Consider the following 27,831-nt stretch of genomic DNA (forward strand, 5'->3'; position numbering starts at 1 on the left):
AGCGCTATCACGTCGGCGCGGTGAAGGTCCATCACTTAAGCTTAGCGCTACGACTGGAACGGGGGAAAATACGGCTCTGTTCAAACGGGACTTTGACAACTCCACGTTGGAGGAATGTGCCTGGCAAACATATTTTAGAGCAACGAACCCCCCCTGGGAAACCATGAACATTTCACACTCATCAGATTCAAATCAAACACAAGATAATGTGTTAATTAGTGAGCCCTTAAAGCACATCCTCGGTGGAGACATCCGTCCACAATGAATCAAAATGGCTGAATGTCTTCTCCTGCTGTCTTCTTCTCTGTTGGCATCCCGGCCTACTTGCGCACGTGTGTGTATGTGTGTGTGTGTGTGTGTGTGTGTGAAGGAGTGGAACGGTTCACTCACCCGATGGCCGAATCATTATTTCAGGGTCACGACATCCAAATCAACCTTCTGGTTTTGACGACAGACCAAATGAAAAGATGTGCATAAATAGAGGCAGCCTGGGTGTTACTGGGACGGATGGAACTGTATTTCTCATTGTCGTACTTAATGAACAGAAGGCTGGTTGTTGTACTCTTATCAGGAAGCTGAGTATTCAACAATCTTCTTAATGGTTCAAATGATACCCTCAATTTTGTTGCTTTTTTGACAATTTCCACTCTGCCTTTTCCTAATAAACTTCCATCTTCACAGGAAACAAAATTATATTAAGATGAAATCATCCTTTGAAGTACGCAAGGTCTGTGACAAAAAACATCAACGTTCACTTCTCATTTCACACGGTGGCAGAAACTGTGGTTCATTAATGCCTCGCTGTCATTGTTCAGAGCTGTCAATCATGATGTCAGCTGGTCTTGTCTTTCCAAATAAGCACCGCGAAACTATCGCACCGCCAGCCTGTCGTCTTGCTGCTGTCTCTTTTAAATACGGTACCTTAGATGCGTTCAGGCCTCGGTCACGCACACCTTCACCTCCCGAGCTTCATCAGCTCATCCTTCAATCAGCCTCACCAGCCAACACCCCCACCAGTGTCCGGACTCCACGGGGGGATTTTTCCTGCTGCTGCTCAAGGCAGACCAATTACACATCTCTTTGTGGAGCCTGAGCGCCAAAGACCAAGACTTTATCTTCGTCGTATCATTTATTAATAATAAACAATTATCTTTCTTTATCCGCCTTGTCTCTGCTGATTGGACCGGTGCCTTTGTGGCATGGCATTAGTTAGGAATGCTAATGTGACACGTAGACCTGAGCACACATACACCACCCTCTGTCTCACATCCGCATCCAACATGGAATACACGTTTTATAGGGAAAAGACACAGGGCGCTGGTACAAAAAAAACAACCCAATAAAAAGGAATAACTTATAGCCCTCGACAGAAGTGAAGCGAGGCAGACGCTCCATCGGGTTCTTTTAAGTATTATCCGTGTGCGTGGCTCCAGGTGAACTGGGAGGGAACAAATGTTTGTCCCTACTGGGGCTCTCTGCAGGAACTAGAAGCATCAGGTCAGCAGGCAGCACAACGCAGAGACGCAGGCGGCTGGATTGTCAGAATGCCTCGGTAACAAACAGCCCCGGGTGGAGCACACGTTTTCCCATCGTGCAATCTGAGCAGCTTAGCCAAACAAGTCCCGGGTGGAGCAAAGACACACCAACGGGATAATGTGCAGTTCACACGTTTTACCTTTTTTGCTTTTGACTAAATTGAGAACAATTGGAACACATGGCATGTTGGAATCACTTTGACTTCTCTGGCACCGTCCAAACTGTGAAAGTGGGACTGCTATAGCAACCGTATGCTGTGTGCCAGATCCTTCCTGCTACACACAGACACACATACACACACACATACAAACACCATTATATTGGGAAAAATGATTGACAAATAAATATGAGCAGCCATCTATTATTTCTGCCAACTAGTTGTAATGACTGCAGCTCGGTGTTGAAGGGAAACACGTTGCTCTTCCTACAATATCGAAGCAACCAGTGTCTGGGCCTGTGCTTCAGCTTCAGGTGTTTCGTGGCTGTTATATTACAAATTGACCCTTTGCTAAGTCCCGCCCCCTCCAACACAGCCCGGCCAATCATAGCGGTACATACTATGCGAGGTTAATCGGCGGAGTACATTAGCACGGCATTAACTAGCGTTAGCAATTCCATGTTAGCATGTTACTGAAGGTAGATGCACGATAAACACATGCTGATTTTGTTTTTTAATGATTGTAAAATAAAATAAAGAACAGTTTCATAGTCTCATTCGCCAGGTGCTGTTTTTTCGGTGATCTGTAGGCTTCAGCTTTGATTATATTTTTTGGGGAGGGGGTTCTGGCAGGTGGCTTCCCTTGGCCCTTGACACAAGAAGATAATATTTTCTTTGTCAAATAGAACAATGTGTCTCCTCTTCAGTCACTTTTCAGTATCCTGGTGTCATTGTGTCTGGATGATAAAGTGACTTGAAGCAACCAACGAGGAGATGCAGGCATTTCCTTTGAAGCGCGCAGCTGTTCTGATATCACTTGTGTATGAAGTGTAATGAGGGACCTCCTTGTCTCTGTCACCTGTGATAGAGTCATCAGGCCCCGAATCACCAGGCTAATGGAGAGATCGCCCTGCGGGATACAAAGGAGAGATATTGTCGCTCGGGCATTGAAACGGGAGGCGCGATGGCGGATTTGTTTATGCTGTTAATGTATCTGAGAGCAGCTCATTTGTCTGTCACCGCGTGTGCTTGACTGGAGAGGATGGAGATAAGCCGTGGAGTCAATGTGACCTTCCTCCCGTCATTGCTGTTTCATTTTCGCTGGCGGATGCGCGGAGCTTTGGTATTCGTCTCAGACGAGTGAGACCGTGAACCCGGCTTAAAGGGGTCCTGCGCGACGACGTGGAGAAGGAGAACGCCTCCAGGAGGGTGTTTACTTAACCCGATTAAAAAACACACGCTTATCATCGCACCGGCATGCGGGACCAGGTCTGATTTGGAAAAGGCAAATGCGGCGCTTATGCGGTGTTTGTTTAGCCTGTCATCTCTGAATGCAATGAATAGCGAGCAGATAAGAAAATATGAGACACATGCCTCACATGCTCGCGCTTTAAACAATCAAAAACAACAAACGATAAACAACAATCCCCGAGGTTGTATCACTGTACGCTGTTCTGATACGCCCTATTTATCTGTGTTTATGTAATGTTCGGCAGGGCGCTCAAGACATAACACGTGTTCAGCGCCTTGACAGGCGTCACAAGCCGGAGCCAAAACAGATTCATGGCGAAAAAAGAAAAAAAAAAACTTTGACAAATGTGTGATTAGCCGCTGTCCAACTGGCACATTCATTACTTTAATCACACTTTTTGAGCATTTCTTGCACTAAATACTTTTTTTTGGTCTCTCTGTTTGGCAAATGGAACCCAGTGTTGAATCCCCCTCCCCCCTTTTCTGCATGTGACCAGGGTCCATGGGCCTTGGGGATGATTGGAGGGAGAAAGGGGAGTGGTGACAGGCCCGAGCAGACCATCGCAGCACCATCAGAGCTGCTTATTGGAACAGAACACTGCGTGCCATTATCGCAGAAGGGCAGGATGAGGCCACTGCAGTGAAACGGGCCGCCTCGACACAAAGTTTCTCTGACACTGCAGTTCACCACGCGGAATGTGAGGTGCGGCTACATACCATTAATCATAACTAGCAGACCACAATGCCAAGCGATAGCTCCGGGATGGCTGCGACCGCGGATGGAATGGAACAGCGGCCTTTTATATCCCCGCTTCTGTTGTGTGCAGCGCGAAACAGCAGAGCAGAGGTCAGAGGGCGAGGCCGCGGTCATCCCCACGACGATGCGGCAACCTGCGCTCTCCTGCTGCAGAACGCTCACAATGTGCCCGCTGTGCATAATCACCTCCGCCGGTGTAGGGTGTGTGGACCCCCCCCCCCCCATCCCCCCCCGCGCAGAGAGAAAGCCACGCGACGAGGCGCATCCATTAGACCCTGAGTGGAGGCAAAGGTCAGCGGGCGACTCCTGCATTGGGCCTAATGGCTGCCCCTCGAGACGAGGTGCTGATGGGAGCAGGCCAAGTAAAAGAAGAAAAAAGAAAACCATAATGGGGTGATTTGTTTTCGGACTGGGGGCAAGACACGGTTAGCCAAACGGCGCCGTAAATAATGCTCTTTTTTTTTTTTAAACCGTATCCGTGTTCGCTCTTGCTGCAGCAGCTCGGGGCTCCTCTGATTGTTCCACAAGGCGCAGTGTCTCTCACTCGCGCCAATTAGGGTGTGACTGTATGGTTTTGTGAAGGGCTATGGCCAAAAGGGACTTATGCTGTTGCACTCCGCTGAGAAACTCATAACATAGTTTAAATCTACGAGAATACACCTTAAAATTTCATTTCCTGTACATTATGGATTAGGCCGATTGGTAGAAATTGAACCATTTGGGGGTTAAAGACATTTTTTATTTATAGAAATAAAAACTCTCAGGCTTCATTACACTGTATGTACAGGAATATTTGAGTGCAAGTTAAGATGACCTTTATAGCTGCAACGCTACAAGAAGACACCCACACTTAAACTCAAGTGTTGTATATATAAAATAGTGTCAACTATGGGACAGTGGAAATGCAGTCTCTTTGTTATGCACTCTTTATCAACATGACAGCTTGTCTTCTTCTCATGGACGTCTTTGATTATCCGGCGAATGTTAGTTCTGAATAAGATTTTTCAGTTTATCTGTCAACAGAACAATGTCCAAGACGTCCATATCTAACATGCTTGTTCATCTGCTCTTTATATAATTTTTGTCTATTATGAGCAAATATAGGAAAATAATTATATTGATATAGGATCCGGGTCGAGAACATTTTTTTTCCCTTGAATGTAACATTTTATTTATTGTCACACGAGTGACTTGTTATTATGGTAGAGGTATGGAAATAATAATATATAATAAGGCAGATTTTATAAAGGTTAGGGGTTAGGGTTATTCTTATGACCTTATGATTTATGATCACTGCATTAAAGATTATTTGTTCTCTGTGATAAATATAAGTATCAGTTTCTTACCAAAATGTAAATGGATTTTGAACTTTTTTCATAATTTATTGTCTAGTGATAATATTGTTGTTTTGGCCAGAAAAAAAATGGCATCTTTATATTGTCCCACTTCCATTATGTGTAGTGCTGTTGACACATATGCACAGAAGCTCCTTTTTTAGCTCAGACACTTCTGGGTTCCTCAGCAAGATTCTCATCCAATCTGTTTCCCTCTCTGCACAATTAAAACCCCGCTCAGGAATACTGCACCGCAATTATATTTCTCCAAATGTTCCCTGGCAACATTTCTGCGGTGTGCGCTCCGCTCCCCCCGTCTCGCTCTCCCACCACTTCTCTAAGTCGTACTGGCTGGTGTGTCTGTGGAGCCTTTCCCACAGTGGCCCACATCCATCACCGCAGGGCCATTGAGGCTCATTGTGTGCATCCATTAACTGTATCTACACGGGAACCTTAGAAAGGGGCCGGCTTGAAGGGGGTCGCTGGCGCGCGGGCCCCCGCCATCATAACTCTGGTGCATTCCGTAGCTGAACCTCCCCTGTGCTCAACTAGTGTAGCTCTAAACGCTCGTACCACCTTTTTTTTTGAGGGGGGGTGGGCGAAGCGCTGTAATTGTGTGTGTGGGGGTGGGTAGTGGGGGGTTCGGGCCTTACGAGCCCAAAGTAGCCCAGCTTTTTGTCTTTTCCATAAAAGTGCTTCTGCAGAGCACAAATTAGCCAACCGTTTTAGAGACGCTTCCTTTTGTCAAAATATTGATATTAATCATTGTCTTCTTCCTCTCCCCAGTGTTAATGTCCATATGAATAAAATATAGACTGCACACGGGGAATGGTCAAAGCCCCTTCCCTCGCTGGCTTTCGGATGGACCTCATTGTAGCTCATTATTGAAGTGGGTCAGTGGCTCTTCACCTCCCTGCTCATCTGCAGCAAAACATATGAGCTTAGAGAGAGCTGCAATATTAAAGTCCCCATAAAGCAGGCAACCATGGGCCACCATGACTATAGGATCCTGTTGTGTGTCAGTACAGGAAAGCAGCTGTATGGACAGTAACGTCGGTAATTTGATCCCCTGTGCTTGTGGAAGAGGTCCTCCAGGCTTTACATGGTAATATAAAACATGGGTCTGGGAAATAAATTGATTTTTATATATTTACTGGAATTTATGGTTTAAAATGAAAAATGTCAACGATCTCCCTGTGTTTTCACCTCCACCTCCCTTTGGCCGAGTAGCTTGTTTACGTGCAAGTTCTCTTCAGACCGCTTAAGACAGCGGAAGAAAATTCAACATGGCAGCATGATAATCAAACTGTGGTATTCTTTCCTCTAAAAAGGCACTGTCTCCTCGGCAGCCTGAAGCGAAACTCTGTCCGCTGTAACGTTTGTCTGAAGTCTGTGCCATCTAGAAGAAAAAGCCTCCCTGGCATCTCAAGCACTGCACGCAGCCGAGAGGGAGAACATCTTCTTCAGGGACAACGTGCATTTTTTTCAATCTCATTCTCTTATTTGCTATTTTTTTTCAGTGTATATTTTGTATGCCTTGTCTGTTTTCAAGAGGAAACAAAGACAGACAGAACATGATAAAAACAAGATTTTATTTTCAGGCCGTACCACCCAGCCCGATATAAACATTCATGATTTCTGCTAATCATCACAGCACGGAATGGTAAAACATTCTAAGCCTAATTTCTAGCATGTGCGTATAAAGAATTTGTATCTTCCCCAAATTCATAATAAGAATAATTTGTTTATGTATATGTATGTATATATTAGGAAAAACGGGCATTAAAGAAATGTTTTTCCATTTCTCTTTCCCTTGTTATGAGTGAAGCTGTGTCAAAGTGTGGAATCAGGTGTTGGTACCAAAGTCACAAATGTTACCTCGTTTAATGTGTTCCCCACGCTCTGAATGCTGAACAGCATCCCTGTTAGCATTGCCATGCAGGTACAAGCGTCCCACTAATTTGCCTGCAGGGCCCAGGGGGGAGGCTGATTTCCTGGTGCCACATAGCATCGTCCAAATTGGGTTATTTTGAGAAAGCTAAGCAGGTTATGAGAAGATTATTTAACACCTGGTGTCCCACAGTTTGTCCCTCGAAGTCAAGCGGTCTACTCTTTTTTCCATTTTGTTTTTCTGTGTTTTTTCCTTCTTCTTCTTCTTCTTCTTCTTCTTCTTCTTCTTCTTCTTCTTCTTCTTCTTCTTCTTCTTCTTCTTCTTCTTCTTCTTCTTCTTCTTCTTCTTCTTCTTCTTCTTCTTCTTCTTCTTCTTCTTCTTCTTCTTCTTCTTCTTCTTCTTCTTCTTCTTCTTCTTCTTCTTCTTCTTCTTCTTCTTCTTCTTCTTCTTCTTCTTCTTCTTCTTCTTCTTCTTCTTCTTCTTCTTCTTCTTTTCTCCACCCTCAGCTTTGTAGGCAGCTCAGTCGGAGCATCTCCCGCCAGAGTCAAGTCAAAAGGGACCTTCTATTGGTTCTCCTACTGCATCCCCCACACACACACACATGAAAAGGTTCCTCCCTCTTTGCCAATCAGTCCCTGCAAGTCCTGGCAGCCGTCACTGTGTCTGAAACACAAAAGCACCTTCATACTGTCTCTGGGTGCAGGGAGATGCAGACTGCTGCTGGTGGCAAACAGAGAAGAGTGCCTTTGCTTTAAGGTCCTCAGTCGCTCTCTCTCTCTCTCTCCTTCATATGGAGGACGATCAAACCTCAGAGGAAGATTCGAGTCGAGTGCCTGGATGACAATGTGTTTCTCCCCTGCCAAACACTGAAGGGTTACTGGTGGAATGTAGCCAGTCGTATGCTCACATCAATTAAACCATTTAGATAATGGACTGTGTGGGCACTGCTTGATGTCCAATCTCGGTATTTACTCATAAAACCCTAACGACGTCCAATATTGGGTAGATTAATATGAAAAAAAATATATCATATTACGTTTTTTTCAATTATATGTGAAAAATAAGCTGTTTAATGCAGGAAGTGTTTAATGAAAGAACATTTTAAAATTGATTTAATCTATTCAACAGAAGACATTGGTAAAAGAAAAAGAATGGAGCCATTTTTGGTTGTGACAGTTCTATTTTTTTACATTTTAGTTTTATGTCCAGAATGTCTTATTTATAATGCGGCAGTGCACCTATGCATTCTCTGCAGGTTGCAGCTGGCCCCTCTCAGGAGTGCCAGACAGGTACACTACGAAGCATGTCATTTTGCTTTGATACGGTCCGGCGGTTTTCAAATCCTTTGTCAGGTGGATTTATTAGATAGGTGTGATTCAATGGTTCCATATAAGTTTGGCTCAAGACAACTCTACAGCTGGAAAAAAAAAATTGAGTTGGATGATGAGAAATAGCTTCTGTGCCTGGAATTCATAAGAGTGAAAAGTGAGAACCGGGTGTGCTGCTTCTTCATACAACCCTTATTTGTAGAGGAGGTGTTGATCACATGATGTTTCCATAGTCCGTGTACTACGTACAGGTGATGGCATGTGGCACACCTCCTTTAAAGAGCCATGCAGGGCGGGAACAGCAGTGAAACATTTTAAAGAGAAGCTCAACTAAATACAATCGTATCATTTCAAATGTACTCTATATTTAGAATACTCTTAGCAGGTAACTAAACTGAAAGTGAAACTCATCCATACGGTTTGAGAGAGGCTTTGAAGAGAGCTTAAAGTATTACTTTTAGTAATAGCGACGGCAAGCTAAAGCACGCACTTATACTGATATTGATTTATTTTTATGTGGGTCTCTCTTTTAAAATGATATTTTACTCCGAAGCAGAATATAGACTCCTGCCTCCTTCCCCAAACGGGCATGATAATGATGATGGTGGGCCTTCATAAGTAGGCCACCTCATAAAGCCCCACTACAATTCAATCAGGAAAGACTTCTGAACACAATGATTTATTAAAACAAGCAAGAGGAAGAAGTTTTAAAAATGCAAAGTCTGTTGGGGCTTGGACTCCATCCATAGCCGTAGCCGTAGGATAGACCAGGGGCCGGGATGCCGAGATGAGACATACACCCCCCCCTTTGGGAGTCCAGACACTGGTGGTGGTGGTAGAGAATAAGTTGCTGTAACCTTCTGATATGCCAGATTTTGATCTGGCATATCTGATTGGAGGGGTGGAGGGTTGCTGGAAGGGTTGCTGAAATGCAAACAGCTTTTAACGTTAAACAGCACTGACGGTTTACGGAAACATTGCCCCCGCCCCCAATCAGCCCATGGCATACCCACATAGACAGCGGAGGCCCCCGGGGCAGGCATTAGCTTCTTAAATTCACTCTTACTGACTGAATTTACGCCTAAGCTTCATTTAATGTCAACAAGAAAGCAAGCCAGCTGGAAAAGGGATAGCGAAAGGTAGCTGCTGGTTAGCGTCAACCATTCGTAAATCATTCTGAATCAACCAACCAGACACTGCTGCTCGAGATACATGGTGACAACACACCGGTGTGACTACAAGCCACGTTGCACATGCTACTTTTAAACCAGCTAAAGGTGCTCATCAAATAAAACACACCCGTCTTTCTCTGTCGTTTCTGTAGTCAACTGTTGCTAGCTAACAGCGCTAACAGCGGCTCTTAGCTAGGTTGGCCGGTAATAAACACAGCGTACGGAGCAGCCTAGCTAATTAGTAAAGCTAAAGGCCAGATTATTTAGGCTATTCAAAGTTAGGCGGCCTTGTTGCTGAAGTTGAACTAACCGGAGTAAATAGTTAATGATGTATTATTCAAACATTTAACCGTATTTTTCCTTGCATTAGGATGAAAGAATCCTTCTAATCACAGAGTCACAATTTGTCACAGTTGGAGGCAACAAAACTTACAATATGTTAATATTTTTACCTTGCTAAGGCAATACTTTCATTAGCATCAATAATCAAAGTGACCTGTCTTGATGCCATGGGAAGTGTGTGGGCTTCTCCATATGGTTAGTTCTGAACCATATGGAGATTCTTTAACCCTACCACTAGCACCATTCGGGAGTGAAAACACACTTCATTAATCCACGCATACATCTGCATCTTAATGAGTAGTTCTTTTCTGTCTTTCCATGCTACCGCAGCTACCAGCGTTTTTGATCAAGCAGGGTATGTTTATCTTCTTGTGTCACAGATTTAGAAAATGTATCTTTTATAGCTATAGGCTGGCACTTGACTGCTACTACTACACCAGCACATGCCCCATCCGATATTCATCAAAGGTAATTTCCAATGAACATGAATGTGGTCCTTGATTGTGGTCGTTGATTGTGCCCAATAGTCCAGCAATGATGACAGATGGCCAGTGATCCACCCGCACGTTTTTCATTGCTCCTCCGAACGGACTCATCAGCTGCAGAAATTATTATTCTGCTCAGGTCCTTCTTCTTCTTCTACTTCTGTGTACCATGGCATGAAGAAGAGGCTCTGAACAAATATTAAATACAGACACAAACAAGCATGCAAGAAAATTGAATAAATAAATAAAAATATATTGCCTACCTGTTGGATGTTGTTTGGTCGGGATCACTCATGCATACAGTGGCTTTTATCAAATGAGATTCCCGCTGTGTACCTAAAGCCATTAAACTGCATGCGATTGGTGAATAGATTATCAGGGTTGTTGTACAATGTTTTCTTTTAAAACTGGTGGAGATTTTGTTTAAAAAGATGACATAATTATAAAGTAATCCCATTTCCCTCTGTTTGTAAAATGCACTAAAAATACCCTCACAAGTCACATGTATGCCCGTGTGCTGAAAACACAGCGCATGTGGCATTAATTCCCCAGAGAAGATGTTCCCAAGTTAGATACTCTAATTGGAAATGTTTCAAGGTTTACAGCAATGCCTTCACACTCGCCTGCACATGTAAATTAAAAAAATACTTGATTTTTTTTTTTTTTCACCATTGATTTGAACATCACTCTGCTTTGCTGAATACCCATGTCGTTAAGCATTACCGTTAGCTGTTCTCCTTCCATCTAATCTCTCATCAGTGATCAATCAAGGCGACCTGCCACTGGTCTGAGGAGTTACAATTTGACGGGTGACTCTAGGTCTCAGAATCACACTTGAAAAAATTACCCCCGATGAACCCAGAAGTGAGTACACAATATTGAGTCATGCTGAAACCCACTGCGGTATAATAACAGCAACGTGACTCAGAAAGCAGGGAGAAAACTTCCCACAGAGGAACCGAGAGCGACTTCGCCTCCTTCCTGTTATTAAGGTGAGCTTGATCCAAGTATCATTTGTAGTGGTGCAAGTATAAAAACTTGTGGCGCTTTCATCAATGGGTCGCCGTCGCCATTATGGTGCCTCACTCTGTGACGGATATTGACTTTAGTGTGGTGACGATTCTCCAGTTATTTTTTTCTTTCATCATCCAGTTTCATATTAATTACGAGTGTGACTTTTTTATCGCACAAGGATTTAAAAAATGTAAAATATAATCACTTAAGATTAGATAACTTAATAGTTCATATGCAAACTTGTGATATGCCTTTAAGGCTTCTGGCATGCTTTCCGTAATACGCCATGTTCCCTTTGATGTGCCATAAGAAAGAGGGAATGCCATTAATAGTGTTGGCGCTGACATGGCGCCACCGTAATAACAAGGTCGTGCTCCCCTATTGTGCAGAGAAGCTCCCTGGCAGCGAGACGATATCTGACTCACTTCCCAATCTTCCCAGTTCTGTCGACTGCGATCACAAATTGGGATTCTTAACGGCCGCAGATAAAAAAAAACGAGGCGAAGATTCTTTTGAAAGCCTGTTTTGCAAGTGTTTAATGACTGGCTTCAATCCACAGCCACAACTGAGGAAATATTGGCTTTGCATAGTCATTTCAACGCTAATGTGTCCTAATGACATCTCTATGGTTCCTGCTTCAGACCCTAATGGGCAGTAACGGGTCTCAAGATGTGGCGTGTTCTATTAAATTAATTATTGATCGCCGCCTCATACGCAATGGATGTCTTAGTTCTCGGATACCTTTTTTATTGACGGTATTCGCCGAGGCTGTAAAGCGTGTCTGAGGCCCCGGCGCGTACACACACCGAGTGCACGGCTACTTTCAGCCGCAGTGATGCAATTTGTGGTCCGCATTGAAGTACACGAATCAAAGATCAGACTTCCCCTTCACAGGGACCGGCTGCGGCATCGATGCACGGGGATGAACGGGCTCCTATTGCTGTGCTCGGCTCCGATGGTGGGCGTCGTCTCGTACTTATTGAGCAAGGAATCGTTGTAAAGGGGGGGGGGGGGGGGGGCGTAAGACGCAAATACACCGACTTCGTAGATGAGGGGACGGCGTGAATTAATGTGTGTTTTTCAATTCTTTACTTTCCTGCGTCTCTCCGCGTAGCTCTGCAGCTCGCTCTGCAGCTCGCTCTGCAGCTCGCTCTGGTCACATGCCGCAGCACAACATGGCGCCCGTGAAGCGCACGTTTGTGCCAGACAGCAATATTTGAAGAGCTCGCTTGCGTTGTTGTGTCTTTGTCTTGTGCGCCGTGCCTAACCAAAACCACGACGCTCTCCACACTGATAATAGTTCTGGGTTCTGCAGCTCTAAAGCCAGGAAGAAAATGTATCCGTCTTGGCAGGCCCTCATCTCCGCTGGCTTTGAAAACCAACACTTTATGGGGTTCTTAGCTTTGGCACCGCTGTCTTCATTTGTCTTTCTTTACTGTCTTTTTTTTGTTGGAATAATCTCCACGCTGCGACAAAAGAGACGACAAAAGATCCTGACATTGTTTCTCTTAAAGCCTGTGAGAGGAGGTGTTTGAAGATACGCGCTGACTGAGCTGGCAGCAGCTTTGGACAAGGTGGCACACAAAAAAAAAAAAAAACTGTTTGACCAATAAGACGAGAGAAAAGTGGGAAGGCTAATTTAGTGAACTGTTTCATAACCGTTTCGGCCTCGGCATACCTCTGCGTTGTGCGAGCCTGTGCCATTGTTTACCCCTCTCACAATTCCTCCGCCCCGTTAACAAGACGAACGAGCAAGGCTTTCGGTCGAGGATCCTTTCTTTATGCTGATGGTCAGCACAGTTTGTTTTTTCTTTTTTCTTCTGCAAAAAAATACTTGTGTAACAATAACAAAGGGAGAGGGGGATTCATATTCTACTGCAACACATTAAATGTGGTGGAAATATGCAAAACATCTCCATTCAGACTCCCATTCCGTGTGGGAGTTATTAAGGTGTTATTATACCCCAAGATATCCCATAAATACACTCCGAAAAGTAATTTAACTCTGTAACGTGCAGACTGTGCAGACTGTACCAACCCTCATTCTGCGAAAGACTTCATCTTCTGCAGCAATAGCTGGATATGATTTTTGTATCTCTTCTGCCCACAGCGGACATGCAAATGAGCCAATGACTCCATGGCAATAAGGCTCAATGTGACACTCCGGAAATGTACTGCATGGACTTTGGACTTCAGAAATACAGAGCTTGTAAAATGCTGCGCCGGAGAGAGGAGACGTTCCGAGTGTCCGAGTCTGGATCTCCTCTCCACTCCGAATCGAGGGGCGAAGGGTCGAATCAACAGAAGAAGGCGTCCAAAGGGAGATTAGCCCCAAAGCTCGTTTGACGTCATCCAGTCGCAGTGTGAATCTGTTGTACACCTATCTGAGGGGTTGCCGGGGCAACGTCTTATTGGCAGAACATACGCGTTGAGCTATTCATCACATCAAGGAAGTTTTGTCACCTGGATTTCAGGATTAAGAGGGAGCATAGAACCTCTCCGTCACCGCCACAGAGGACGCGGCGGTGTTGACTCTTGAATTATCAGCTGCTAATTAACCTGCGTGTGTTACAGTAATGAGGATCCCATTCATGTCTCCCCTTTTATTCACAGATGTCTTACAAACAAGAGGCCGGAACACACTGACGCGCCGACGCCCCCTGCGACGGGAGCTGTGCTTCTGCCCCGACTGGCCGCCCGTCACTCTCGCCTGAGGGGGGGGGGGCATGCGAGTGGGCGACCCACAATGGAGTCAGTAGACAGGAAACACTGGCCCCTGCCCAGTGGCCTGCTTTCTCCTCCACGCGGACAACAACAATGCGCCGACCCCCTTCGAACAATCAGCCGCACATTGATCTCGGGGGCCGCCTGGCCTTCGGCACATTTGTTAGCCACCGATCAGCGGATGGCCCTCTGTAGTCGGCCACAGCAGATTTGCTCTCATTTGACGAAACGATCCGGTTATTGTGTGGATGTGGCCTGGGGACATAAAGGCCTAATGACAAGAGGGTGATGGAATGTCAAGTGTTTAAAAAGCACGAATAAATCCAAAGGCTCTCGGGGGACTCTTTGTTTTCCCTGCCGCTCTCTTCTCCTCGCTCTACTTTTGCATATTTCTTTTCAGAGGAGAATAAAAAGTATCTCTGTGGAGTGCCCAGTTGTCGTTGGGCTTGAGGTAATTGATTTTGGGGGGTTTTCAGGTTGTGATAAAGAAGGTAAGTGCATGTTGTGTGTGTGTGTGTGTGTGTGTGTGTGTGTGTGTGTGTGTGTGTGTGTGTGTGTGTGTGTGTGTGTGTGTGTGTGTGTGTGTGTGTGTGTGTGTGTGTGTGTGTGTGAGAAAGGAATCAACACCGATACAAGGGCCTGGCGATCTCCCAACAAAAAAAAGTGTGTGTGTGTGCTTTCTGATTACCTTTTGTGGAGCACATCAACCATTCAGGCAGGAGGCACCGAGGACAGATGAGAAACGTCCTCCCTCGCATTCGTCGGCAGGAAAGAGACAACGGAAGTTTGTGCACAAGCTGGAAATCTCCCGCTCGCGAGAAACGGCGTTCATCAGTTTTGTGTAGGTGCATTCGCCCCCCCCCCATCCCCCCCTGCCCCCAGGTCCCGTGACCACGGTGACGACCGAGACTAACGGCAGGATGGGGCCTGGCGAATGAGGGGCCGATAAATCAGCATCGCCAACAGGAGGCAGAACAATATCTGCTGAAGCAGAAGGGGAGATATCCGCCTGCATCGCGGGGAGCCGTAGATCAAGGCTCCGCGTCGGCGCGATGGCCGGGAAAAATACCGGGGCCGCCACCGCCAGTCTCCGAGGGTGAAGCAATCCAAACGAATCGATCTAATACCACACTCAGAGGGCCACCGCGTAGGAATGAAATTGATTGATTGTACACCAGTGACGAGGTTCACACACACACACACACACACACACACATGAAAGGCCTGCACGGCCCTCGCCGTCATCTCGCCTGCTTACTTATTCATTCGAAGGTAGCATGCAGGGAACCGGGGGGGAGGTGGCGGGGGGGGGGGGTGCAGAAGAAATACGGTTTCGCTGCTGCAGGCTAGAAATTTTCTATCGACCGCCATCTTCCCAAAGTCCACCAAAGGTCAGGAGCGGCGTGAGTCAAGGCGGCGCTTTGCCCCGCATCGCGGGCGGTTATTCTGCTACTTTACCTGCCACGCTTTGCTCGGGCCGCCAGGTGCGCGCCGGGGAGCCGTCTAGTAAATCGGTGCCGATGAGGGGGGCGTCGGTGGAAGCGTTGTTTCGCAGTCAATAAAAGGCTTGTAATAACAGCAATCTGCAGCCATTTGCCAAGGAGAACGTCGTGGGAGTCCTCAGGGGGTCATGAGTTGAGTCAGTACTGTGGAGTTCATATTTTGACCCTAGAATCAAAACTCTGTAATGTGTAGTGTGCCCGGCACACATTGAGGTGTCTTATGGGAAAAGTCACTGGAATGCACCCTGAGAGCCAACACATAATTGTTCATTATTCATTTATCTAATTTTTAGTTTGCTTCTTTCGTTTTTTTTCATTTTTTTTATGTGCTTGACCATGTCAAAGACATAAACTGGCAGAATGAATTAGCTTTTCAGATAACTGCGGCCTATTTGCATTCCTTTGCATTACTATTTTTATCTGTGTGTCAGCTGGCTAAAATATGCAAATGCAATGAGTATTTTGAGCAATTACTTCACACATCCTCGCTGGACCATATGCCAAGTAAACGATGAAAATAGGCTTCTCGCACAATAGTCCTTCCAATCACCGCTCACTTAGTCAATGTCAATGGCGATAATCCTCAAACCAGATTCTCCTTTAATTTCCCATAAAATACATTGCTGCTGCTTGCATTGTTTATCAGCCCTGCATGTCTATAAATGGCACGCGGCTGACTGTGTGTTTGGGGGGGGGGGGGTGGAAGGAGCCTTTGTGTCCTGGGCTCTCTTGGATTGCCAGCTTTCCTTCGGGGATAATCCATGTGAAATTGAAGTACAGTGCTGGAATATCAATGGTGCATTTGCTTTTTTTCCTTCTCCCGCTGAGGGTTGAAAGAAAAAAAAAAGGAGAGAGAAGAGAGGGAGAAGACAGGACTTTACTGCTTGGAGGATACGAACCAGTTGGAGCGGTCTGAACATCAATATGACAATAAGGCGGAGGAGCTTGAGGAGGAGTAATAGCTGTGTTTAAAAATCAGACCAGTGTGCTCTGTAGTCCCATAATGCACCTGTAAAGCCACTCGTGGCTTGTGTGCAACATTGAGGAGTAGTTTGAGGGCTGAGATTGTCCGGCTGGAAAGATCGATGAGACTCTCAACTCCGTCCGTTAAATGTTACAAAACATCTCACTACTCCATGTAACGCTGTTCAAGGCGCCTCTGGAAATGCATCCCGCTAGTTAAAGAAAGCGTCATGACGAAGGCCCTTTTTTATCCCGTTTTTAGATGTTTATTCACTAACTACATCTGTGCCGACCACAGGTCGAAAGGTTTAAGGGATGCTTCAATCTGCAAAAGCAGAAACCAAAAGGAAGTACGCTCAAGTTTTAGGAGGTGAATTGGAAAAACAAATCACATGGTGGTCCGACAAGTCCGTTCTGTAACATCTCACCCGACGGCAGGAAATACATAAAAATGTCACGTTGCTTCTGGCTTAATGGAGCGCGCAGCGTCACATACTTTGAGATAAGGGAAAGGCGCCGGACAAGGTCACCTGGAAACAAGCAAGTGAAAAATAATGAACAAAAAGCCCCGGCCTCACGCAGGAGGATGCGCGAGAGCGACTGTGTTCTTCCCCAGAACACTACCGACACCAGATTGAACCTGTCTAATTTGGTTGGATTAATGAAGCTCATCTCATTCAAGCGGGAAGGGGAGGGGGAGGGGGGGGGGGGGGGGGGGGGGTGCATTAGAAAAGTCCCGCAGTGCCGGAGGAGAGAGGAGAAACGGGACATCCTTCCACGTGGCCCTGCGGGAAGTTCTTTGAGGTGCGCTTCATTTCGAGGTCAAGTCCAATCTGACCGGCACTAGAGTACGGTACGAGTGGCTGATAGCAGACAGGTGCCAGACGGATTGGGCTATTTCCTGTGACCTTGACTTAGCTGAAAAACACAGATAGTGTTTCAGAATGAGTTCCTTGTTGACGCCTTAACTTGCGAATGGCACTTATCGCCGAGTTTGGATTGTGAACATTGTGTGGAAACAAATAACTAAGTGTGTAAATGATTAATTCTCCCCTCTGATAAAATATTCTAGAATACATTATTTACCTTTTTGGTTCTTGTTTAAATGTGCCGTCCTCAGAGATTTCAGAACGACGCCTCTGCAACAATGCCGAGTTTGAGTAAAAACCAAATGAATAAAGAGGTTTAGTCATTAGCGCCCAAATTTGCATTTTATTTGAATTGCCGGGGTCAGAGATGTAGAATGTGCTTTCCAGTACACACGGTTATCCTCAAGGCTTAAGTCCAAAACCTTTTTTAGTCTTAAAGCCGATTCAGTAATTAGTGCCTAGCATGTCGGCACCCCCACCCGCTTTTTGGTACAAATTCAACACTTGTGCTGACAAGATCACTACTTTTCCATTTTTAATAAATGCATTTTTTTCACATTTTATACAAAAAAAAAACTTAACTTCTACACATTGAATGTCACCCAGATTTATTTTTATTTATTTTGTCACTTTGTAAATAAATTTCAGGAAACAACATTTTTAATTTTCTGTTGTCATGAAAAGATAGAAACATGCAAAAAACTTGAATTTGTAGTCCAAATTAAACATTTACAAGTTTGGAACTTTTTGCACTTTTTCATAAACTACAATCAAAGAAAAAAAAGATCAAGGAGAAAAAAAAGAAACATTATGTACACACATCTTTTTACAGTGAAGTAAAGTTGGAAATATCAGATGATGACTAAGGCAAATGAAGTGTACATAGATTAGACCGAAACAGGGTTTTTTTTGTTGTTTTTTGGAAAATACTACATCACCTCAGAAACAAATGAAAAAGAAAATCTGCTACAAAAGTATGATTCATAACTCCCTTTATTTGCAACCAGCTGCATCATTGTATTTTTTTAGGTGAAAAAGCCTAGCGTAATGTACAGTGCTGCTCTTAATCAATTTTCCTTCAGTCCAAGCCAACAGAAGATCCTTCATCTCTTCGTCTTTGTAGTTTCTTTAAATAATCTTCCAACAAACAGGAGCGTTGTGTAACCAAAGAAAGAAAGCATGGAGAAGCATACCAGAGTGTAACATACTTGAAACCACTCCAAAAGTCAGTACCATTAAAGCCTTGAACATAAAACTAATCGTTTAGATCCAAAAAATGTACAAAAAGGCACATTATATCCCAGTGCTTCTGTACTGTGAAATTCAAGTGTAACTGAGCGCATTCAACACCGACTTTCCGAGTGGCGACAGCCCACCAGTGTTCCCTCCCCACAGCCTCCATTACGGGACCACCGCCTATGCCTAAGCTTTCAACAAGCATATGTATGCGTAGACTACAACAATAAGCCTAGGTTGGTAGTTTTTGAAAAAAATTCTGAATCACTGTTTGTTTATTTTCATTTTCATTTTTTTTTTTTTTTTTTTGTCTTTTCTGCCACAGTTCCGTCACTCTCGGGGAATATCAGAAGCCGTCCGTGTCCATCGACAGGAAATCCTTCCTTGGGTTGTTGCTTTTCGTCTCCTTCCTTCGGGGCGGGGGCCCTAGTCGTCGCTGCCTCCGTACATGTCTGCCAGCTTCCTGAAGCGCGGGCCCCAGTCGTTGAGGTAATCGTAGTCCTGGTCCCCCCCGCTGCTGGAGGAGTTGAGGGAGCTTAGCGAGCCGGCGGTGGAGCCGCTGCCCTCGTAGTCGAACACGAGCAGGGAGTCGTAGGGGGGGGCGGTGGGGTCGTTGTCTGCCGCCTTGAGTCCCTGGAAGGAGACGAGCGCACCAATCAAGCCCCGCAAAAAGACAAGATGAACCCCTTCCCCAAGCCATCTTCGAACTTCTAATCTAGATACGACACGGGACGAGAGGAGCGACGTGTTGACTTGGGGCTCGACGTGCCGCTTTGTGTTTTGAGGCTCTACAGGAATGAGAGGGGACTGGTATTGATTTCCAGCCTCGTTCCCTAAGCGAACTCGTGAGACCTGATGGATCGCTAATCACGGGGTGGAGATGTGCTTTGGCCACGAACCACTTTGGATCTAAGCCTGGTTTCTGCCAGGTAACCCAACAAATAAGAAATGAATTAACAGAAGTGAGAAAAAAGTATATGAATAAAAGGGTTGAGGCTTCGGCCCATCGGGAACTTGTCAAAAGATTTATAGCTTCCTCTGTGCTGCCATTACGCCGCTGAAATGCTCTCAAATAAAAAGACGGATTGAATTAAAGTGCCTGTGCACTTAGCGATTATTTTCCACTTGTTAGCTTCCGTTAAGTATTTGCTCGGGGCTGCGATGCTGATAATTTGGCGAGAAATATGACAGACGGATCGTTCATTTCAATTACAGCCATAATCGCTGCGCTGGTTAAGGCTCCTTCATCTATAACCAAAGACCCACCAGCAGTTCATAAGGAAAGTCAATTCCAGCCTCGTCCTTTCTGAATAAGTAACCAGGACGATCACGACTCTCTCGGTGCGGTGTTGGACCCCCCCCCCCCCCCCCTCCCTCCCTCCCTCCCACAGGGGGGACGTAGCATAAAACCCACTGGTGTTTCTGTTCAGAGAACAACCTTGACAGGGCTGCGCGGTGTTAAAAATAAAATAAAAAATGAACGTCATCACTTCAGCTCTGTGTCCCTCACCGGGTCCACCTTCGTCGTCCTTCACCCCCACCCAAAAGGTGGAAACGGGTCCAACAGATTCTTGTTCGTCTGACCGGGAGGTTAAGGTCCTTATGCTAAACTGCTGCCTAATTCATTTGTCCCACTAATTTAATTAAGAGCCACGCCCCCCCCCCCTCCTCTGGCAGCGTGCCCTCATCAGTTTGGGTCAGATTGTGTGCCCTATGTGACTGAGCTTGGACTTTTTCAAAGCTCTTTAAATAACGGACCTGATGAAGTCCGGCGCTCATTGAGCGGCGCAGAGCGGGACAATTTTGGCTCCGCCCCATTCGGCCGTTGCGCCGAGCGCGTCCGGTGAAATGACGGCCGCCGGCGGGAGGAGGGAAAACACAGCGGCGTCCGGGTGAAGGGATCGGAGAGACGGGTCGCTGGAGAGCGGCGCCGAAAGAGCGAGTTCTAATTTAAAAAACATGCCGTCCAGAAACTGGGGGGAGAGAACTCCATTTGTAATGCTGTGAAACTCTTGTCTGTTGGAGCTTGTGAAAAATACATGACTGCTCTTTTCATTTTACATTCTCCCTTCATGCTGGAGTCAACGCGGGCCTCGGGCGAATCGAGGGCTCGGTGGGTAGCGCACTCCGGTAGAAAGCCAATGCATCGCTCCTCTCATCGCCCATTTCTACGCTGACACATCTATGCCTCTGAAAGGGAGGGGAAGAACAATTATGTCTGAGGGAGTTAGCGTGATGTACTGTTTGGGCTTCACGTGTGCCTGAGTGGAATTATGAGCATCCGATGAGAACTCTTTAGAAAAAGTCTCTCCCCCCCCCCCCCCTTAAAGCCTGACGAGTCCTGCAAACCAAACGGTTTAGTATCTAGATACGTTCATGATGAGAAAAGTCAAGCTCTGAAACCTCGTCAGTTTTCCTGACAAAACGATCAGTGTGCTGGGTTTCAAATTCTTTTTTACCTCATTGATGAAGTCTCCGATGTCTCCAGGGTGGGGGGCTGCTGACCTCATGGGGTACTGTGGCTCAGGGTGGAGGGGTCTCTCGTCTAGACGGCGGATTCCCACTGGCTTGATGACGTCAGGCTCTATCGTGTCCGGCTGCTGGAGCTGACTCAGGTCGTAATCCTGGAGGGGGAGGGGGGGTGGACATCGACAGATGGGGGTTAGCTTAGCAGGCGCCTGACTGGAGTCTCCTTATCGACTCGGGTAAACACATCCTGCCCTGCACAGAGGACGAGTCGGTTCAACCGAGTGGAGGAGAAGAGATATTTGCAAGTTCGAATGAAGCTGGGAAGAGTTGAGGGGACTTTACATCTTCTCGTCTGTGAAGCACAAGCCCGGGGACAAACCGACACATCCAAAAAAGGCAGCACTGAGGGGGTCCGAGCCGAGGAAACGCATCACACGCCACAAAGTGTTTGTACTCTCACCGTGTGCTGCGGGAAGGACGTGCAGGCGACTGCTTTGCTCTAATCAATGCCCAGACACGGGACGGTGGATATGCATAAGCCTTCTCTAATCCTATTAACATTACCAAGGCAACATGAGTGGCTCGCAGTTTGTGCAAAGTCATGGGCTGAAGGAGGAGGAGGGGGAGGGGGGAGAAGAGCCGAGCTGAGTGACTGCGTGGCGTCCCGGTGACAGCAGATACGATGGAGAAAATGTCATTTGAGAATCAGGGTGTGTGCCTAATAAGCGCGCATGATGGATTGTGCCTCTTTGGAAGATTTTCCGTAATCCGTCCATCTCTAATATCCCCCTTCAAAATTGCCTTTGCTCAGTTGTAAATGCACCTACACACATTACGCTCACTCCCGGGGGAGGAAAGAAAAGGGGGAAAAGAGAAAAAGGTAAAGAAAAATGTCCCAACGTAAAGATAAACCCAAGAAGGATGCACAAACAGCACAGCTACACAAACGAGACGAGGCAAGCGGCCACTCGACAAACAGCAGCTCAAGCCCACACTCATACGTATCATGGCGCATCCAAAACAAACACATTGATTATTCATGGCCAATTTGATTTCATGGGGAATGGCGACGAACCCCTGGAGGCCCTCTGGGGATGAAGAACAATAGTCCTCACGCATCGCGTCATCTTTCAGTCGCACTATACGCGCCGACCTTCTCCGAGGTCGCACACCGGAGGGGTCAGGAGTCAGTGACAGGGAAGGCAGGACAGACGTGGCATGGCTGGACTCAGCAGGAAGGTCTAATGACATAGCAGCCCCCTCCCGGGGATTGACTCCTTACATGGCCTCAATGACCCACGTCCATATCCCTGCACACTCGATTTATTCGTTTATTGATTTCAGTCAGATAATTCCCACTGGAATTAATGAAATTGTACACACAAAATGTATTCTGGATTAGCAATCACCCCCCCTCTACAAAACTCTCTCTCTGTGTGTGCAGTGATGGATTATCAAACATTTCCTCTGTGCTCACTTTTGACTTTACCTACCAAATATGAGACGTTTATATGATGCTGGCTTTTTCTTATGTTAAGATGTCTGAAATAAACAAATTAACATTTGGGGAGATTTGCTTGGATGAGAATATCTGCCACTCACTCGGCAACGAGTCAGCCTTGCAAAGTATACAAAACCAGATGTGCGGGTAGACAGATTCTGTAACCTTTATGAAGTCTCCCTCTCTCGCCTCGATTCATCTGTATGCACCACAATGTTTCTGTACACTTTTTTTAACTTTCTGCTGTTTTCGAAACTCTACATAGTCGCAATCATTCCTAATTAATAAACTGATTAATTTATTTTATATTTTTATGGTCACACTGTGGTAACAGATGTGCACCTGCAGCGTGTTGCTACATCTGACCCGCTTCCCTCAGTCTTTGGTTCTGTTGTCTAGTCGAAATGAAATCATATCTCGGGTCGAAAAGTTGCAACCATGTTCTCAACGACTGGGGGCAAAAATCCTCCCCCTAAAAAGTTTTACAATTTACTTTGTGCTTTGCTTGGGCGCAGCAAAATCCTTCCAGAAATGATCTTTTAAGCCAGGTGGAGCTGATCCTGGGCGGATTGCAAGGTAAATCCAGGACTCCTTGTACCCCGTTGCCCCGTACCTGAAAGGAGTTTTTACACCCCTGGTGTAGAGGGACAGTGCCTGCTACATTATGCAATGCAACACTCACGACTCAGAACGTGTGTGTGTGTGTGTCCAGACCACACTTGCTTTAAAAGAGCTACATTTGTGTTTTTGCATTCTTCGCCTGTGCAGAACTGCCTCATTTGGACGGGATTTCTGTTACGGAGGAGGAAAAAAATGCCTACGCGAACAAGGCTCCAGACTGCTCGTCTTCTCAATCAGACGTCCACAGTGAAGAACCCATTGGTGTGAGTCACACCTGCTACCATCCTTGCAAAGGTCCCTAAAATATTCCTTGAATCACTAGAAAAGAGAGCTGGACCTGTGATGAGCTTCATATTGACTGTAGGGAAATGAGCAGAGACATGTTCATTTAATGAACATAAAGAATCCCAAAATGAGATGTGCCAGAATGATCTTATTAGAGAAGTTACAGGTCCCCTGACAGGTTAAACCTTGTACAATTATGCATGATCAGGTCTGATTTGCTTTGTTCCCTTCACTGAATGGGATGGATGCACAAATCAAAACATTATTTTCAAAGCATGCGTTTCCGTCTCTGAGGTTGACGTGCACCAAAGGTTACTTTACGAAGCCGATGACTCAACCGGTTCTCAGCGACAAAACTAAAATGTTTTTGACCTGCACAGCTGCTATTTCTCCATCGTTATCGTTCCTGTGTCCAGGGAGCGTGAGCCCCATCAGCCTTCTGATGAGATGCGTGCTTCACAGACAAAAAAAAAGCCGAGGAGACTAAACCAGAGCATCTGACAGCCCCGCACTTCAATCCTCCCCCCCCCCAAGCGGGAGATGGCAGAACAGAGGTGAACATTTTTTTTTAGTTAGGACAAATGTATTTATTTATTTTCCTCAACGCTGGCTCTCCTGATTCCGCAGACAAGACCACTTCCTCCAGGCACTCTGCCCTCTTCTGTGTCACTCAAAAACAGAAGCGAGCTCTCCCTCCACGGATTCAAGTGTTTTTGTTATCGTGCAACAACGTTTTCCGCTCCATATGTTCCCCCATTTCGCGTGTGCGAAACCAAGGTATGCGAATTAATTCCCCGCCCGCCTACTCACCGGCTGATGTTCAGCGGCTCTCCAGTCATAGCGTCACTGTGGCCTTGTTATTGTGCCGCAGCAGATCTATCTATCTCCTAATGACATCATCCCACCAATTACAAGTCTCCAGGGCTAATTGGCACTGTGCTGGGTCAGACCGGGGGTCGGCTGCCTGTCTCTGCTCTCCCTGAAGCCACTCAGGCACTTCTCTGCCAGCGGCAAGAAAACAGCCCATTTGGTGTATTGTTGCATCCATTTTTTTTGTACGAAATGATTCCGTTGCGCTAACCAGGGGTCATTAGAACAATTGAATTTTTTTGTCTGTGTGTGCCAGATCGGCGCAGGCAGATAGATGTGTAATTTATTTATTAACCTGGGTTTTTTGTGAAGCCAGTTCCAGTTGAGGAAGCGGTTTGTCTTATTGATTCCACATTTTGATTCTTTTTAGTAAAACGCTGCAATTTCACAATGAAAAGGGTCTGCCTCCTCATTCTGACCGTGAAGTGAAGGTGTGTGTGTGTGTGTGTGTGGTCGCGGGAAGAGTCCCGGTGGCTCCCTTTGTCTGTGCACTGCTCAAGTTCTACAGAAGCTGCCACCCCGCTGCGTGTTCCACGTGTGACCGGAACGTTCCTCCCCAACGCGCTCGCCTTCTGTCTCCCTTTCAGCAAGACTGCACAGCGCCGCGCCGCGTTCGGCCGGGTGCTGTTTGACATTTTCATTTGCTGGTACCAGACGTGTTGAAAGAAAAACTATATATTTTTCCTGATATATTCGAGCAGTCGCTGCGATACGACGTCTCACTGAGACGAGCAGACCAGGGTTAAATTTCCCCTTTAAATTCAAATTACGTTACGGTTGCCAATAGTGATGAGCAGATTGAGAAAAGACAACCTGGACATCAGAATGGAAAGAGTCTGCACTCATTCTCACCTGATCCTCCTCTCCGCCGCCTTCCTCATCGTACTTGAGAATGTTGTCTCGCACGTCATCCTCTGGGTCGATGAGGAGCTGCTTGGCCTGGCGCTCCTTGTCGCGGCGCTTCATCCACACCACGAACATCAGCACGAGAACTGACGGACGGACCAGACGGGATGTCATATTACAAAACATGATAGTGGACGTGTTTACAGACAAATGTAATCGGATCCGATGTTTTAAGGCCTGGACCGGCGCCCGATCGAGGCAATCGTTTCTGCTAATCCTACGTAATCTCGCCGCATCTCGGATAACGTTTAGCCGTCTTTGTAATCCCCCGCATGCGTCGGGGTGACGGGACGCGTCGCGAGAGGGGCACCGACGAGACACTCACTGAGGAGGATGATGATGCAGAGGAGGATGGAAATGATGGCGCCGGTGCCCAGGCCGGCAGCCATGATGTGCTGCTGGTCGCTGCAGTCTCCGTTCATGTCGCACTGGCACACTTTGATCCGCAGGTAGGAGGTGTTGGACATGGGCGGGTTGCCCGAGTCGGTGATAATGATGGGCAGCTCGTAGATGCCGCTTTCGAGGAAGCCGATCTTCAGGCTCACCTGGGCATAGTCGCCTGGGAGGGAAAAAAAGAAAAGGGCAGCAAGCGTGAGCAAGATGATCCACGGCGGCGCCTCGTTAGAGCAGGCGCGTAAGCAGTAGTGAGAAGAGAGATTAAGTTACTTTGTGTGTATGAAAATAAAACAACATGTTTCTTAAGGTTCTTTCAGAGGGGATTAAATCCCAAACTCTGAATGGTGGTTTGCTACGCAGTAAGATTACACTCCTTTCACTGCAAATATGCGGCGTAAATTCCTACCTGGAAGTTGCATCAGCATATCTAATCCAAAACATGCTCGGGATTTAGATTTGCAGCTTATAAATCTACTGAATACCTTTTTGATAATGCTGCTTAGGCTCAATTCCCGGCTGCAACAAATCCAAATGCCATTATCCTATTAAGATATATTCACTGCTTTTCCACTCACACTATCCAACCACTAAATGCACAAACCAGTTATTTCTTTCTTCAAATTAGCATAAACAATTAATTTTAATATATTTGATTGTCTCTACCTGACCCCTCTGCAGTGGGCTGTTTATGTGTCTCGGAGTCAACAATTGCTCAAGCTTTAGTGACTAAATAGACGGATCAATGTCATAACAAACATTCCTTTTATTGCCATTAATTTAATTAAAATCCCCCAAAAGGGCCCTCTTTTTCACTGTTCAGTTACAAATTCAAATGAAAAGGTGCAACCGGTGGGCTCTGCGTCTTACCGCTGACTCTCGTGATGGTCCAGTTCCTCCGAACGTCCAAGGGCCGGTGGGCCAACTCGAAGGCGAAGGGCCCCGCGTTGGGGTTCAGGTCCCCGTCCAGGGCCGTGATGTTGATGGCATTTGGCTCGGGCTTCTCGCAGACCTCCGTCTCCTGAGGGAACACCTTGGGAGCGTTGTCGTTGATGTCCCTCAGGTGGATCTGCAGGACTCCTGTGCCACTCGCCGAAGGCTTACCTGAGTGGGCCACAGAATGACAAGCAGCACACACTCAGCACATACATATTTATGGGCAGTGGGGGGAGTGCACAGGGATGGGAATATATGCCATTTAAATGCTGCTTCTCATTTTTACAGTCATTATGCCGACAGAGAAAAGTAAAGTATGGGGTGTATTCTTTGGGTCTCTTGCTTTAATAAGACACTCTAAACAGCTATTTACTCGAGTGGGAGGAGACCCATCCAAACTGCATACTGATCTGAGAATCTCATCTCAAGTGAGGAGGCAGACAGAAAGATATCAGAACGTTTGTGTGTGTGAGTGTGTCCGAAGAACGTCTTCCTGACGAAGGACGCGGGATGGGAATACTAAAGCAGACAAACAGAGCCCACTGTCGCTGCTCTCAGGCTCCTCTATGTATTCGCTCAGCTAAGAGGCTGCTTCTTCTTCTTCTCCTCCTTTTTAATTCAGAACACGCTCAAAGGAGCTAGTCATCCAATCCTGACCCATTAACGCTGAGAAACCTCTTTATTGGACGAGTTTTTAAGCCTCCTGGCCCCCGAAGCTTTGCTCAGCAGAACAGGGTAAACCTGAACAGAGGTAAATCCCACCACTGTGGGGGGGGGGGTCTCTATGCGCTTTGGGAGTGCTCGCACATTAACCTTTAACTCAGGTGGTCGACGTTGCAGACACAGAGTGCCCGGTGCGAGGTTGACCCTCGAGCATAGAGGATGTATTTATGGCTGGAAAGGAGTTGCTTTTTTTTTCTCCTACACTTAGGACTGGCTCACGTGTATTGCAGTAGAATTCAAAGGGATGTTCGATGGAAGATTGACCTTTGCGAAGTGGGCTACTGTAGACTGTAAACTGCTAGTTTTTTCCTTTTGAAAAAGGAAGGTGGCCTTTTGGCTCCCTGAACGCTCCACCAGAAACTGCGCGGAGGTGCTCGTGTTACAGTCCTCGACGAGGTGTTCGTGGTTACATACCGTTGTCTCTCGCCATGAAGGTTGCGTTGTACAAGCTGTTCTTCACAAAGGGCGACTCTCGGTCCAAAATGGCAATTGTTGTGATGCGACCAGTGTTTGGGTCAATCCTCAGCCAGTTGGCTGGATCTGAGAGTTTGGAGTAACTGAGGGAA

General features: G+C 46.3%; 1 protein-coding gene across 1 annotated transcript in view; it reads right to left on the reverse strand.

Annotated features, from left to right (window-relative positions):
• Positions 1-17,648: 17,648 nt before the first annotated feature.
• Positions 17,649-27,831, reverse strand: part of cdh2 (cadherin 2, type 1, N-cadherin (neuronal)) — a 63,341-nt gene continuing 53,158 nt past the window's right edge. Inside the window, exons 16-21 of the mRNA XM_037457316.2 lie at positions 27,680-27,822; positions 26,477-26,710; positions 25,539-25,772; positions 25,160-25,299; positions 21,021-21,185; positions 17,649-19,194 (exon numbers count right to left, since the gene is read on the reverse strand). Coding sequence (XP_037313213.2) covers positions 18,988-19,194; positions 21,021-21,185; positions 25,160-25,299; positions 25,539-25,772; positions 26,477-26,710; positions 27,680-27,822 — 1,123 coding nt within the window. The 3' untranslated portion in view covers positions 17,649-18,987. The remainder of the gene's footprint in view (positions 19,195-21,020; positions 21,186-25,159; positions 25,300-25,538; positions 25,773-26,476; positions 26,711-27,679; positions 27,823-27,831) is intronic.

The sequence above is a fragment of the Pungitius pungitius genome, chromosome 15 (assembly GCF_949316345.1).
Source record: "Pungitius pungitius chromosome 15, fPunPun2.1, whole genome shotgun sequence".
Lineage (NCBI taxonomy): Eukaryota > Metazoa > Chordata > Actinopteri > Perciformes > Gasterosteidae > Pungitius > Pungitius pungitius.